The sequence below is a fragment of the Prinia subflava genome, chromosome 9 (assembly GCF_021018805.1).
Source record: "Prinia subflava isolate CZ2003 ecotype Zambia chromosome 9, Cam_Psub_1.2, whole genome shotgun sequence".
Taxonomy (NCBI): domain Eukaryota; kingdom Metazoa; phylum Chordata; class Aves; order Passeriformes; family Cisticolidae; genus Prinia; species Prinia subflava.
In genome coordinates, this window is record NC_086255.1 from 12,244,185 (window position 1) to 12,258,925 (window position 14,741).

At 55.2% G+C, this 14,741-nt stretch overlaps 2 protein-coding genes across 2 annotated transcripts in view; one reads left to right on the plus strand and one right to left on the minus strand.

The window, feature by feature from the left end:
- Positions 1-890: 890 nt before the first annotated feature.
- Positions 891-7,385, minus strand: INA (internexin neuronal intermediate filament protein alpha). Its single transcript, XM_063405382.1, has 3 exons — positions 6,423-7,385; positions 2,852-2,976; positions 891-2,297 (listed from the first exon to the last, which is right to left on the minus strand). Exons 1-3 carry the CDS (start codon positions 7,353-7,355, stop codon positions 2,024-2,026), a joined length of 1,332 nt encoding a protein of 443 aa, XP_063261452.1. The 5' UTR covers positions 7,356-7,385; the 3' UTR covers positions 891-2,023.
- Positions 7,386-13,019: 5,634 nt separating this feature from the next.
- Positions 13,020-14,741, plus strand: part of NT5C2 (5'-nucleotidase, cytosolic II) — a 60,326-nt gene continuing 58,604 nt past the window's right edge. Inside the window, exon 1 of the mRNA XM_063405381.1 lies at positions 13,020-13,117. The gene's annotated coding sequence lies outside the window, so the exon portion shown is untranslated. The remainder of the gene's footprint in view (positions 13,118-14,741) is intronic.

The following is a 14,741-nucleotide window of genomic DNA, read 5'->3' on the forward strand; positions in this document are numbered from 1 at the left end:
GCTGGTGATCTGCACTGCTCCAGCCATGCCCTGGGACCCCCCTCCTGCCCCTTGCCAACCTGCAGGGCTGCCCTCCCCAGGGCTGTCACCCTGTGGTGAGCAGCCTGTCCAAGGCATGGTCCCCAAGGTTACCAGTGTGACAAGATCAAGGTGTAGCCATGCTGCCCCTGGCCTGCAGCTCTGGTGGAGAAGCCTGTGACTGCCACACTGTGTCTCTGGGGCAGATTGCCATGATGTGGTGCAACAAAGCAGGAATGGAAAAGCAGCAAGACTGTGTGCTCTGGCAGGGCCATGCTGTAGGGAGCTGCCTGTGCTCTTTCCCTCTACAGGCAAATCTCAAACAGAACGTGTGCATCTTCCAAATATAAGCCACGGCTGGTCACAGCACCTATGACCGCTGAGTTTACTTGGGAGGTGGGTGCACCCTCCTCTCTTCATCTGATCTTGGTTAAATCACTTTATCTTCACTTGTGCAGGCAAAGCACAAGGCTGTTTCTAACCCCTGAGCACACAGGCAGCATGGAGAGGAAATGACAGGTACCTTGGGACTGAGCTGTCAGGGGTGTGATGCAAATCACAGCCTCAGAGTCTGCTTTCTGAGCAAATGAGGGTGTACTTGGCTGTGGCAGACCTTCCCCCCTCAGCCAGCTGGCCATGGACCCCTGCACAGCAGGGCCACCACGAGAGGCAGCTGGGGTGAGCCCCAGACATGCCCCACTGCCATCGGTGGGTCCAGTGTCACCATCAGGAGCAGCTGCATCCTGACACTGAGCTCTTTGCAGGAGCCCAGAGGGACTGCTGGGCACTGAACCAGCTGTGGGGCACACACTCAGGTGTGTTCCCAAGATGACGCAGCAGCAAAGACGACAAAACAGCTCGGTTTGATCCACACAACTATTTCTTTTTTTAATTATTAACTTGTGCCTTACAATAGAAGAAGGAAAGAGTGCGAGCAAACAATTTGCTGGTTCCAGGAACTACTCTGGCAGCACCGCAAGGGCAGCGAGGGCTGGGGATGATAACCCTGCCAGGGCACTGACACACAACACGCGGCGTCTCCGGCTCTTGCAAAAGCGGTCGCTGGCAATTTAAGGCATTGAAGGAAACCTATGGTTGTTAAATCCTATATCAGATTTGGCACACTTTGGAACAGTTAGAGCGGAGACAAGGATGCTTTGCGGGCTGGTGTTCAGGAGTCCTGCAGCTTCCCAGTGCCGGCTGGGGCACGATGCTAATCTGGGCACAGGGTTTTCATGTGAACACTGTGCAGCCAAACAAGGAACCCTCAGACCCTCAAACTGGGAGACAGTGACACCACGTGAGGTGTGCACCCTGCAGCATGGTGGTGCCTTCACCTCCAATGTGGCAGCTCCCTACCCTGTGCCTGCTGCTTGTAAACCCCGTATGCCTGGCTTGACTAGTGCTGTCAGAAAACAAGATTTGTCAGTACAAAGAAAAATTAACATTCCTTTATAGTTCAAAACATACGTGGCTGAGATCAGTCAGGTGTGGTTACAGTCCAATATGGCTATTTCTGTGCTTCTAGGGTTAAAAGTGGATGGCTACAGTTTGAGGAGTGTGGAAGAGTTTAGCTGTACATGGATTTGGATAGTTGATGAAGGTACGTAGCCTTGAAACTAGTTACAGTAAACATGTGGAGCTGTTTCCCTCCCCGGAGAGCTGGCTCAGCAGCATTCCCAGCTGGCTGCCCCTCTCCCGCCCACTGCAGGAGGTGAGAGGCAGCCTGCTATGAGCCCGTGTGCCACCACCACAATGACCACCATGCATCTCTAGCTACCTGTCCTGTGTGCCCCCACCCCATTTAAAAGGGAGCAATGTGCCAAGCTCGGCCTCTGTGTGGCAGGACCCAAAGGAAGCCATCCCTGTGTTGGTGTCCCGGGGGTGTTATGTGGTTTTAAGGGAGGCTTCCTGCGAGCCCAGTGCGCTTTGTGCCCAGAGGAGCAATTTCAAGGCCGAGTGGAGACTGTTCCCCCTCAAATGCTTGTGAACAGGGTCCTAATGGTTACATCTTTGCATTTGTGAGGATTCCTCCATGCAGGTTTAACCTCCCTCTTTTCTTAACAGAGGTTATGGTCCCCTCAATCACCTCAGCCCTGCTGGATGATATTTTAGAGGTCACTTTAATAACCTCTCCTTGCTCCTCCTCTTTGAAGGACAGAGTAGAGGAACTAAAGCTCCTTGGCTGGAAGGAGTAAGTGGGGCTGGGGAGGGAATTGAGTGATGGAAGGCCGCCACTTCCCATGTTGAAGAGGGTCTCCTCTCCCTCCAGCAGCTTCCTGTAAGCACATCACAAGGGAAGATGTTAGTATGGGGATGTGAAACATCTGCAAAACTTGAGAGCAAGTTGTGCCCTGCAGGCAAGTCCAAGCCATCACCACAGGTCACACTGCACCATGAAACTGATTCAAAATCCTATTTTGGTCAACCATTTCTGGAGGATTTGCAATATGGGGTACATGACAGCAACTTTCTCCTTTCCTCTCCAGAAACACCAGGAAAATAAATACCTGAGGCACAGCCTTTTGCATCTATGCTTAACTTTGCAAGAGAGACAGGTTTCCAACCCCAACTCTGCCCGTTAAGAAATACTGCTTCTGGGATGGCTGAGGGATGTGGTTCACAGCTGCTAGATCGGGGCAGGACGTGGAGCCATGGCTGCTCCCCAGGCAGGAGTGTGGCAGATCCATGGGGGGGAGATGAACAGCATGCTTGTGGTGCTCCTTGAGTGTGTACCCAAGTATTTTCTGGGCCCCTGAAAATACTGCAGCCTAGTGGGGTCAGGGGATTGGGCTTGGGAAGTCCATGTAGAGCAGGAATAGAGCGGCCTTACCTGTAGGCAGCTATCTCAATATCAAGGGCCATCTTGACATTGAGCAGGTCTTGGTACTCCCTCAAGTGCCGAGCCATCTCGTTTTTGGTGTTTCGCAGGTCATCCTCCAGCTGTCCAATAGTGTCCTGCAAAGGCAAGGACGCTCAGCCCTGTGTTTGGAACAGGACTTCTCCCACAGTCCCGCTCTGCTTTGCCCATTGTAGAGACAGGGAAGTTGCAATGGGCAATCGATCCATGATGGCATATCTCACCAGGAGTTAGGAACCATGAATGCATGTTAGCAGGGATGGAGAAGCAGGCAGAGCACCAGGCATGGCTTGTGAGTGTGCACAATGGGGGAGGCTTTAGCCATTGATGGATTTATGTCGTTTCCTATCTGCAGCAGGGTCTGTGAGATGGGCGAATAGTATATGGTGGTGGGACCCCCAGCCCTGCAGGGAACAAGGCAGACTGCTACAGAGGGAGGTTTTGGGCTTAAACATCACCAAAGTAGAGGCAGTGGTTCAACAAGACAAGTGAAAGCACCCTGCACTGCAGCAGCACAGAAGAAAGGCTGCAGTCTGCATCTGCAGGGCTTGAGAGGGGTTGGGACATGCTTCCAGGAGGTGGAAGGAGAGGTGCTGCTGCCAGGGGTCCCTTCTAGGTGGGGAAGTCTGTCACCTTCCTGGGAAAATGCCTCAGAGCCCCGGAATGGGGGATACTGAATGCAGGGATTTGAGGAGGTTACAGAGACAGGAGCCTGCCCTGCAAGAGCCAGGATGGTCAGCTGGACAATGGTGTCCTTCTGTTAGCTTTGCCCTGCCTTTTGTCCTTTATAACTAGTTCTATCTGATAGATGTGGAGGACTCCAAGTCCAGAATTCCTGCTAACATAGGAGACTAATCTTTTCTTCTACTTTTTTTTTCTCAGAAAACAAGCATTCTGTATTTTTCCCACATGCATATAGGTATCTGAGCAGCAGCTTTAAAGCAGTTAAGCTTGCTCCCATAGGGCTCCTCCCAGTCAGGTTTCCTGCTGCCAGCTGTCCCACTGTGCCACCAGAGGAGCGTGATTTGTAACAGGAATGAGTCAGCAGTTTGCACTTAAACCACGATGTAGCCCTTCCTGCAGATCCCTGCAGTGGCCATCGCCAACCTCCACTCTCCTGCATCCCCTCCCAGAGTCAGGCCCTTGCAATTGCTTCCAGATCCTCTGCTCAGGCAAACGATCTTTGTCCTGCTACATCATCCTCATCTTGTCCCCTTCCCATTCCTATCATGTCCTCAGCTTCCTCTCCTGCCTAACCCTCCTCGTGGACAGTGCAGAGGCAGTCACGGCGTGTGGAGCTGCCCAAGGGGCAGGGAGCTGTGCTGACCCTGATGCAGCGAGCCCATTTCAGCAGAGCCTCCCAGAGTAGCAGCTCGTCCTGAACGCAGCATAGAGCATGTCTCAGTCAGATTAGCTGGACACAACCAGCCTTGCAGGACATTTAGGAGCCATCCTTGTGGTCTCTGCTTTGACCTATGCTGCCCTGACCATTTTCCACAGCAAAAGACCTGCAAGAAGCTGTGCCTCTGAGGAGATCATTGGGGCATCAATTGAAAAGCCCCAGGACATGCACGGCTGCTGCTGCTGTACAGGTTAAAGTCTCTGCTCCGATGCAGAGAGATTGCTGCTGCATGGAGCCAGGACAGGAAGGGATGACTTGAAGTGATCCCCACCCTACGACAGCTCCACTCTTGCTGCTGTGCCTCTTTGTGCCTCCAGCCCTCTTCCCTCTGCCTGTGGTACACATGAACAAAAATCTCTTTCAAAACTGGTTCTCTTTGTTCCTGGTCTGCACCTCTCTTCCACACCCCAGCTCTACCAGCTGGTAGAATAAAAACCCTCTCCTCACATCACTGCAAACCTGTCCCCGAACAAAAAGCTCTTGTGTGTTGGTTCAGATTTGACTGGGCAGCCCACAATTATAAAGACATGCCCCTGCTTTAGCAGGATCATTTTAAAAGCTCAGACAATAGGAATATTTGCTTTTAAGACACACTTCCAACCTTTTCCACTGTTTGCAGCCAGGGAAATTACTTATCTGCTACACATGCACATTGCTCAAAAGACTTAAGTATTGCTACACATAAAGCAGATCCTGAGGGTCATATAGGAAAGCACTGCCATGCTGCCACTAAAGCAATTTCAATTGTGATGCTGTTTAATCCAGTTGCTTGATTTTTTCCCCAATTGATAGGTTGCTCCCGAGAACCCTCTTTCACATGGCATCAAAACTATTTAAGAAGATTACTGCATACAATTTTTTCACTATAGATAATATTTTATATTCCTATTTCCACAAAAATTGTTGAAGACCACGTCAACTATTCAGGAAGCTTGCAAGCAGCTTGGAACTAAGTCACTGAACTGAATTCTAGAGTGCCTGGCAAAATTTGGCCTTGGAAATGACAAGGCATTACTTGGGCCCTCCAGATATGATTAAAGGCAGCTGTTTCAGTATTTAGAAGGAAATGGCTTGATTTAGAAATCACAGATCATTTAACAGCCATATAATAGGACAGTGTCATGATCCATTTTATTATAAATCAGGAACATTTCCCTGTAGCAAGAAAACGTGGCAATACTGCAGTAATGGAATAAGAGACATGGAGCACTCAGTGTCTGCCTTACATGAGTCTTTCCAAAGACATAAAGATGCTGGGATCTGTCTGCAAGCCCAGACTTAACATTTGCAGAGCTCCAATTTCTGCAGTGCAGGTGCCAAGAGCCAGGCCACAGGGCAAAGGGCCAAGCTTGGGCAGACAGCTTCGAGGAATTACCCACAATGATGTGTAGGCAATTTTGGACCTGATCCCTAAGGGACAGGGCAGGGACGGATCGATGCCCCAAACGGCGCTGCCGTGTGCAGGGATGTCCCTTGCAGGAAGGGGGTGTTGGAGGGGTGTCCTGGTCTGCTTCCCCGAAATCTGCCCTGTGGGGTTTGGCCTCTGGATAAAGGGTGAAGGCAACAGGCAATGCCTGGTGGGCAGGATCTGTGTGCAGGGCAGAGAGGCACAGTGCTGGGTGGTGGGAAGGCTGCAGGGCTGCCTGGCGCTGCGCAGTGCTGCAGGGGCACTGCCTGCATGGGTGGGTGCTGCGCAAGGCAGGAGGGCTGGGCGCGGTTCCGTGCTGGGGGTGTTCGTGTAGAGCGGCACCGATCGGGGCAGAGTAGACGATGGCGCTGAGCGATGCAGGACAGGGGGGCACCGCATGGGGCTGGAGTGTCCAGCCCTACACAGAGCTGCGGAAGGGGCTGCTGCAGGGGACAGAGCTGTGCTGCAGCGCTTCGCAGGCCGCAGAGATGCTCAGCGCTGCACAGGACCAGGGGAGGGAGAGTGTGGGGTGGCGAGTACCGGTCCGGCATCGCGCCGGGTGTTTGCTTGGGATGAGATTCCCGGTGCTACACACTACAGGGCGCGGCTGCTGGGATGGAGGTGCTGGCTGGTGCGGATGGCGCGGGAGGAGGATGCTCGGTGCTGCCGGGTGCCCAGGGCTGCCCGGTGCCAGGGAAGGGGACAGTGACGGTTCCCGGCGCCGCCCGGCTCACCTGCAGGCCGGCTGCCTCGGCGTTGTGCCGCTCCTCCAGCTCCTGCAGCTGCCTCTCCAGGGACTGGTGAGCGCCGCGCAGGCTCTCCATCTCCACCAGGCGCGCCTGGAGCTGGCGGCGGCACTCGCCGGCCTCCCTGCGGCTGGCTCGCACGGCCTCCTGGCTGCGGGCCGCCCGCTCGTGCAGGCGGGCGCAGCGGGCGCGGTACCAGTCCTCGGCCGCCTGCAGGTTGCGGGCCGCCAGCGCCTCGTACTGAGCGCGCAGCTCCCGCAGCGCCGCGGCCAGGTCGGGCCTCGGGGCCGGCGGCGGGGCCGCGGCCGGGAGCGCGGCGCCCAGCTCGGCGAGATGCTCGGCGTGGGCGCTCCGCAGCGCCGCCAGCTCCTCTTGCAGAGCCGCCGCCCGCCGCTCCAGATCGGCGCTGGCGCGGGAGGCCGCCTCGGCCGCCTGCTGCCGGGAGCGCAGCGCCCGCTCCGCCTCGGCGCGGCTCCGCGCCTCCTCCTCGCAGCGCGCCCGCAGCCGCTGCGTCTCCTCGGCCAGGCGCGCCCGCTCCAGCGCCGCCTGCGCCCGCTCCCCGTGCGCCTCCTCCAGCCGGGCGCGCAGGGCGCGCAGCTCCCCGCCCAGCAGCTGCCCCAGCCGGCGCGGCTCGTCCGAGCGCTGCCGCAGCGCCGCCAGCTCCGCCGCCAGCGCCCGGTTGCGCTCCTCCAGCGCCCGCACCCGCTCAATGTACCCGGCGAAGCGCTCGTTGAGGCCCTGCAGCTGCTCCTTCTCGCTGCCCCGCGCCCGCCGCGGCTCCGCGCCGAGCTCCCGCACCGCCTCCGGCTCCGCGCCCGGGCGCGCCCACCGGCCCGCCGGCATCTCGGGGCGCCGCGGGGCCTCTGCGAAGAGGTGGCGGTAGGAGGCGGCCAGCGCCGCCGGCTGCGCGCTGTAGCTCATGGCGGCGGAGCGGGACCGGCGGCGATGCCGGCTCTTATGTACGGCGGGGCGGAGCGCGGCGCGGAGGGGGCGCGGGGCGGAGCGCTCTGGCGGGGACGGGGCGCGGAGCGATGCGGTGCGGAGCGAAGCCAAGCCGTGCGGTGCGCGGTGCGGTGCGCGGCGCCGCCGCGGCAGGAGGCGGCAGCAGCTGTCCGTCCGCAGCGGTGCTGAAGGGCTGTGGCAGCGGGCGGGGCACGGGACGGGCGGATGGATGTACGGAGGATGTACGGGGTGAATGGACGGACACACGGACGTGGAACCATCATACAACCATACACAGGCATATAGACGAGGTCACACACACACAAAGAGACAGATGGATGCACTGGCATGCGAAAAGGGTCAGGCACATTCACAGTAAAACACACACGTCCACATGCTCGGAGCCAGAGAGACAAAGCGACATGCAGCCATTCAGAGACACACAGAGATGCATTGGCAAGGAGAGGCAGAAAGGAAGAGAGACAGACGGAAGCAGGCAGAAATAGGCAGGTGGAGAGAAAGAGAGACGCAGGCACCCAGAGAGACAAAAGACAGATGCACTGGTGCACACACACATACGAACACAAATCGAACACAAATCGCTCTTGCTGGGGTATCCTCAGCTGTCCCCTCCAATGCTCAAGGGAAGCTGTGCTGTGCATCTGTGTCTGGGATGAAGGTGTCTGCGGGGAGTTGGTTCCAGCCCCTTCTCTGATAAGCACCAGGGTGCCCATGGCTGTGTGGGATCTCTGATGGGGATGGGGGCTGTTGGGGTGCAGAGTTGGGGATATGCCTGGAGGAGGGTGTGACCAGGACAAAGACTGATAATGGTCAGTCCAGATGTACCCCAGGTGACACACAGGGAGCATTTTGCCTTCGGGTTGTTTGCCAGGAGCAGAAACACTTCAGTTTCTCTACTGTCCACGCAAGCAGGCTGGGCCCTCCCACTGGCTAGGGTTTGCTGGGAGTACACAGGGTGACTTCCTGCATCACTGATAGGAAAAGGGGTACATGCACACCCCACCCCCAGGCCAAGTGCACTGCCTGCACTCCAGTGCAGGACCTCCAAGAGACCAGTGAGAAGTGACTGGTTTCTGGGAGCAGCAGCACAAATTGTAGCTGTGAGATGGAAAAACAACTGTGATCTAAGTATGAGAAACGTGGTGAAATGAGCAAATATTTGGATCCTGTCCCCTGCTGTACATTTCAGAGATCTGCACTGATGTCCAGTTCCTCTACTCCACTTATCCCTGTTTGTCCTCACAGGTGACCAGAGGACAGCATGAGGGAGTTCCAGCAAATGAACAGAGAGAACAAACAAGCCAGGGCTGGCATTGGAGAGAGCTGTGACTTCCAAAAGAGCTGTTGCTGTAGTTGGGCAATACCTTCAGTGCCGGCAGCTCAATGTGCAGCTGCAGCGTGAGCTGCACTGTTGCATCATCTGAGCAGATCACGTTTTGATGGCAGAGCATCCCAGGCAGAGAGCCTCGGCACAGGTGGGGCTGCCAGCTGTCCTCACCCTGGCTTGGACTGTCTGGCTCACACTGCCAGGGCAGAAATCCTCTCCTTGGTCTGTTTTTTCCCCCCCGGTATTTCACATACTCCTCACACACAAGTATGTTTTATCATTCCCTCAATGTCTCTTACGTTGCATCACAATATCCTAAGTCAGGGGTTTACTATGGTGAGCAACTGATCACAGAACTGAGAAGTTTCCAGCTCTGTTTCGTTATGTGCATGGCATCACCCTGATGACTTTGCTCTGATGCTTATTACTGATGATAGAGGCTTCTGTGGTTCTCTTTGTCACAGAAATGTGGAGTGCAGCTTGCCCTGGCTTCCTCACTCGAGGAAGTGCCATACATACGTACCCTAGCAGTGGAGTTAGGAGTGTCACAGTCTCCTTCAGCACAAGAACTACAAGGTAGTAAAAGTGCTGACTTCCATGGGGAAAGACCCTGGGATCAAATCCCTTTGCCTCCCAATGGGTTGAAGTGTTCTGACATCATTCTACACACCCAGAAGGAGGCTGCATGAAACAGTTGAGACCTGTGCCAGTTACTGATGTGACTGCTGGAACCATGTGGCTGAATGAGTAAAAGGGTTCAGAGTCACTAAATTACAGTGAGCGCTGCTGTCCTGCAGAACAAGGCAGTGACTCTATGGCTGGAGCAAAGCTGCACACCAGCATGTCAGACTTGAAATGAGATGACAAGCTGGAGAAGTGGGCACAAACTGAAAGCAGTGCCTGTGATGTGTTCAGCATCAGGAAACCTTGGCACTTGAGTAACTGTTGGGACACAGAGAGACCCGTTATAAGGCTAGAAAACAAGCAGAAAACCAAACAGAAACAGTCCCATAGCTAAGAACTGTACACCAATGAAACAACAATGGGTTGTATTAGGGATTAAATTACCCAGGACCATTCAAAAATCAAGTCTTGTATGTGAGACGCAGGAGGACTCCTTAAAGCTCTGTGGTACTCTCTGCACAGCATCTGCCTGCTGACGAGGCTCATTAAACCACTTATCTCCTGAGCTGCAATCTGCCTGGGCTTGTGAGTCACAGGGAAAAGCTGTACTCTGAGCTGTGCACACACGGCAATGGGATACACACCTCCTGGCCAGCACAGCCCGTGAAAATAATGCTCTGGGGAGCTGTTCCACCACCCAGCCTCACCACAGCAGCTCCTGAGAGGGAAATGCTTGCCAGCAGTGGGAAAAAGGCAGATCCCAGTGTCTTCCAGGAGGCTGCTGCCAGATCTCCTGTGGCACAGGTGGGTCTAACCCCCTGCAGAAGGGAGAGGGCTTTGGGTCAGGACAGAAAAGCCCGGGAGAAAACATGTAAGTGATAAACACACATGTAAAGAGACGGATGCATTCACTTAATACCACACACAAACACATGAATAAAAATAGGAAAATGGCTGTGCTGGATTGCACTAATGTAGGAGTTTGTTTTTCACAGTGGGAGATTGATGCTTCTTTGGTATAACATCTCTGGTTCTGTCTGTCTGCAGCTCCCTGGACAGCAGTCACATTTCTGTTTGCTGGCCCTTATCTAATCAGTGCAAGTTCACGTCCTGCATGCCACTGTGCTCTGTAATCCACGGTTTGATAATGCAGTCTATGAAAAAACATCTTTTTTTCATGTTTCAGAGTGGCTGCCAGCTAATTTCATTCCATGTCCCTGGCTTGTGGGACACAGTGGAAGAGCTGGGATATGGTTTCTCCCCACCCACCTCCCTGTGCAGAATTTTGCAGACCTCTGCCTTACCCCACTTCACCTCTTTACTAGGCTGAAAGGTTTTTGTCTATTTCATTTTCCTTCACAGAAAAGCCATTTCACATTTTCAGTCATCCTTGTTGGCTTCAGTGACTCCTCTGGAGTTTTGTGTTGGACAGACACACAGACAGACATGTCAGGAGGGGCTCTGCCATGAGGATGCATGGAAATGACAAATACAGGTGTCTGCATCTCCAAGTGAAAACTCTTGCTTGGGGGCCCAATCCATGTGCTATGAGATGTCCCAGGGTATTGGGAAGTGCAGGCTGAACTTCCCTGGCAGGCAATGCCTCCCCACCAGAGGCTTGGCACCAAAAATAGGCTTTGCTTTGGCCAGAACTAATAGTTCTGGTGCCGTTGGGTGTTTCCCCTTGGAAGAGGAGGGAGCAAGGCTGAGCCGGGAGAGGTACAATGGGCCAAGTGCGTCCAAGTCAGCAAAACCCTGCCCACCTGCGTGTCCCCGTGCAGAGGGTGGTGGCAGAGCCTTATCACCTGCAGCAGAGTAAAGGGCAACAGGAAAAGCTGAAGGACTCCTTGGAAGCATCATGGCAGTGGGGACAGAGGAGCTGCTGCCAGAGTGAGGCAGACATCCCCAGCCTCCGGCTACCACTGAGGCATGGGAAAGGAGATTGAATGAGTGTTCCAGAGGGTTGACACAGCAACCTGGGCCTGGATGAGGTGGGGTAGATGGATGGCTGTCACCACCCTTGTTGCTGGCAGGGATCAACCTGAGGTGGCCAGAATCCCAATGTGAGGCCTTTTCCAGCCCTCTAGGGTCAGGAAAAACAGGCAGTAAAAGGGAGGCTTGTTTTGCTGGGGATGATTGTTTTCCTCTGCATTTTTGTGGTGGTGCTGACCCAGCGTGGCACAACTAGGGAGGCACCCCAGGGCAGTTTCTGCTCTGCACAATTATCCCCTCAGCCTGTCCAACCTAATGGCCTTGCCTGGAGGTATGAGTGATATAGTCTGTGCTCGCAGTAGACTGGGATGGGACACGCCTGCCCATTGCTGTGGTCACTGTCCCCCAAGCCCACAGCCATCACCTCTTGCCACCCCAGCTGCTTGGGGACCTCCTCATCACCCTTCTGGCTGCAGACAGGGCACACACTGACCCCAGCCTTGTCCCATCCCATGCTGCAGACACACTACTCAAAGTATCAATGATTAATCACATCCCTTTAACCAAAGTTCTGGCTCTCTGGAGCTTAAAAATAAAAACATTGTGCAGCATGGGGAGCAAAAGTGGAGTGACTAGGTTTTTATTTGAAACTGAAGCCTATGCTTCCTTATGCTCCTAGATCAAGGTATTGTAACTGAATGGCAAACTAACACAAAGTAGCCTCATAACAGACTTTGAAAATGAGCATTATGTGGCACTCAGCAACACCAAGGCTGCCTGACAGAACTGCTGGAGCTCAGGCAGGCCAGGGAGGTGCAGGCCTGGGGGTGCAGTCCCATAGCTTTTGTCTGGAGGAAGCTGCTGAGGAGGGGCTGTGTGGTTGTTCTGTGAGGTGCCACACTGAATCACAGAATTGTTAGGGTTGGAACAGACCTCTGGAGATATTCCAGTCCAACTCCCCTGACAAGGCAGGGTCACCTGGACCATATGACACAGGGATGTGCCTAGGTGGGTTTTGAATATCTTCAGGGAGGGAGACTCCATAACCTCCCGGGCAGCCTGTTCAGTGCCCTGCCACCTTCAGCATAAAGTTCTTCCTCATCAGAGAAAGTAATGGGTCTGGTGCACTTCTTATGTGGAAAGACTGAGGCCTGCTCAGCCTCAAGAAGAGGCAACTGAGACAGGACCTCATTAATGTGTATAAATATCTGAAGGGAGGGTATAAAGATGGTGGGTGCAGCCTCTGCTTGGTGGTGTCGGGCAGTAGGACAAGAGGCAACGGGCAGAAGCTGATGCACAGGAAGTTCCACCTGAACGTGAGGAGGAACCTCTGTGCTGTGTGGGTGAACCCGCAGGGGTACAGGTTCCCCAGAGAGGATGTGGCGGCTCCCTCACTGCAGATGTTCGAGAACCATTTGCACAGAATCCCGTGCCGTGTTCTCTGGAACTTCTTGTGGTTCAGTTTACGGCCACTGCTCCTCATCCTGTCACTGGGCAACACTTAAAAGAGCCTGGCACCCGCTCTTGAGACATTTACGTGCATTGATGAGATCGGCCCCCAGTCTCTCTTCTCCAGACCGAACAGGCCGCGCTCAGCAGTGTGGGGCCCGCTCCAGGCCTCCCTCACCCTGCGGCCGCCGCCGCTCCCCTCACCGGTCTCGCACTTTGCCGACGCTCCCTGGGCCGGGGCTGTGCGGCCGGCGCGCGGCTCGCACACTGCCCGCGCTCCCTGCCGGCGGGCGGGGCGGGGCGGGGCGCGGGCGGCGCCTGCGCAGTGCGGGCGGCGCGGGCGCTGCGGCAGTTGGTGCGGGGCAGTTCCACCCGAGCGCGGCGGGAGGTGAGAGCGGCCGCGGGCGCGCGCGGCGGGTGCCGGGAGCGCGCGGGGGACGGGTGCGCGCGCGGAGCGGGTGCGCGCCGGGGACCGCTGGGGCGGGTGGCGGTGGGTGGGGGGGGGCAGCGCCCCTTCCATCGGGCGCGCGCCCCGGCGAGGGGGGTGCCGAGCCCGCGGCCGGGGCTGAGGCGGCGCGGGGAGACCCCGGGGGCAGCGCCCGCCGCCGCCCTGCCCGGCCCTGCCCCGTCCCGCCTCGGGCAGGGCAGCTCCCCGCCGTACCTCAGCCCCCCGAGCTGCCCCCGCCCGGGGCACGGCGGCGATCCCGTGCCCGCTCCGCCGCCCGAGCCCCCGGCACGGTGTCTGTGAGCAGGGCCGGGGCCGGCGCCCGGTGCCTCCGTTTCCGCTTTCCTTCCGCTCCACGTGGACCGGAGGGTCCCGGCGGCGCCTTCCCGCCCGCAGGTCCCCCCGGGGCGGCCGCCGCCCGGCCGGGAGAGGCGGCGGTGCCGCGTCCCTGGGCGCGGAGGGAGCGGCGCGGTCCGGGCAGCCTCGGGTCGGGCCGAGGGTTCGCTGTCACCGCTCCCGCTCCGTTCCGTTTGAGTTGCTCTTGGCAGTCCGGCTGTGTCAGGCTGGAGCTGATAACCCAAAGCCAGGAGCGAGGCACCAAGTAAATAAATAAATAAAAGAAGCCAGTGCAAGATTGCTTTCCTCGCATTTTGCTTACTCTTTTTTTTTTTTTTTTTAATCCTTCCTTGCCTGCCAAAAATAATGTTGCAAAATGCATGATGGAAACAAACCTACACTGGTTCTCTGATAGACCTGATTACTTAATACGACAGTACTGCTTCTTGTAGCACAGGCAGTTTTGAAAATTCCTGGAACCACTGAGATTATGAAACGCTCAAGTTTATTCCCTTGCTAGTGTTTCTAAAGGCTGCCAAGCTGGATGCTAAAGGCTCCTCTTTGACGTGGTCTTGAGAACATTCCTCCCAAGCTGTAATCACTCATGTTCTATTTTTTTTTTAGCTCTATAAGATTTATTGTTTGAACATCAAAGATTGCAAAATGCTAAGTAGTCACTTAAAAACGTCTTGCTGTCAGTTTAGAGTAACATCGTCACCAACTGAAATGTATTGATCCAAATACTCGTCTGTCACTAGTGACTGAACTGAAAATATGAAGATTTTTAGGTCCTTTCAGGTGCTGCGTGGTTTCACTGAAAACCAGAATCGAAACGCAAATCTGCATTTTGATCTTCGGTTCAAGTGCTGAATTTGTAGTCCAGCACTGAGCAAAACCCCCAGTGTTTTACATGCAAATCAATCAGCTTAGCTCAGGAAGTCTGTCACTGTCCATGTCAGCCCGTGTCAACCTAAACATATTTTAGAGTGGAACTGCTATTTAAAATAATCTATTGCTGTTAGGCCAGAGTCCAAAGGATCGTTCAGGAACCTGCTGGTTTGATTAACAACAGTTGGGGTTTGTTCAAGCATAGATGTAGTTTCATTATATAGCACAATACAACCTTTACTCTGTACAGCGTCATTCAAACAAATTGTATGGCAAATGCACCACCAAACTGCGTTTAGAATGCTCCATTGAATGAAGTACAATTGCAGAGAGAAATGGGGAG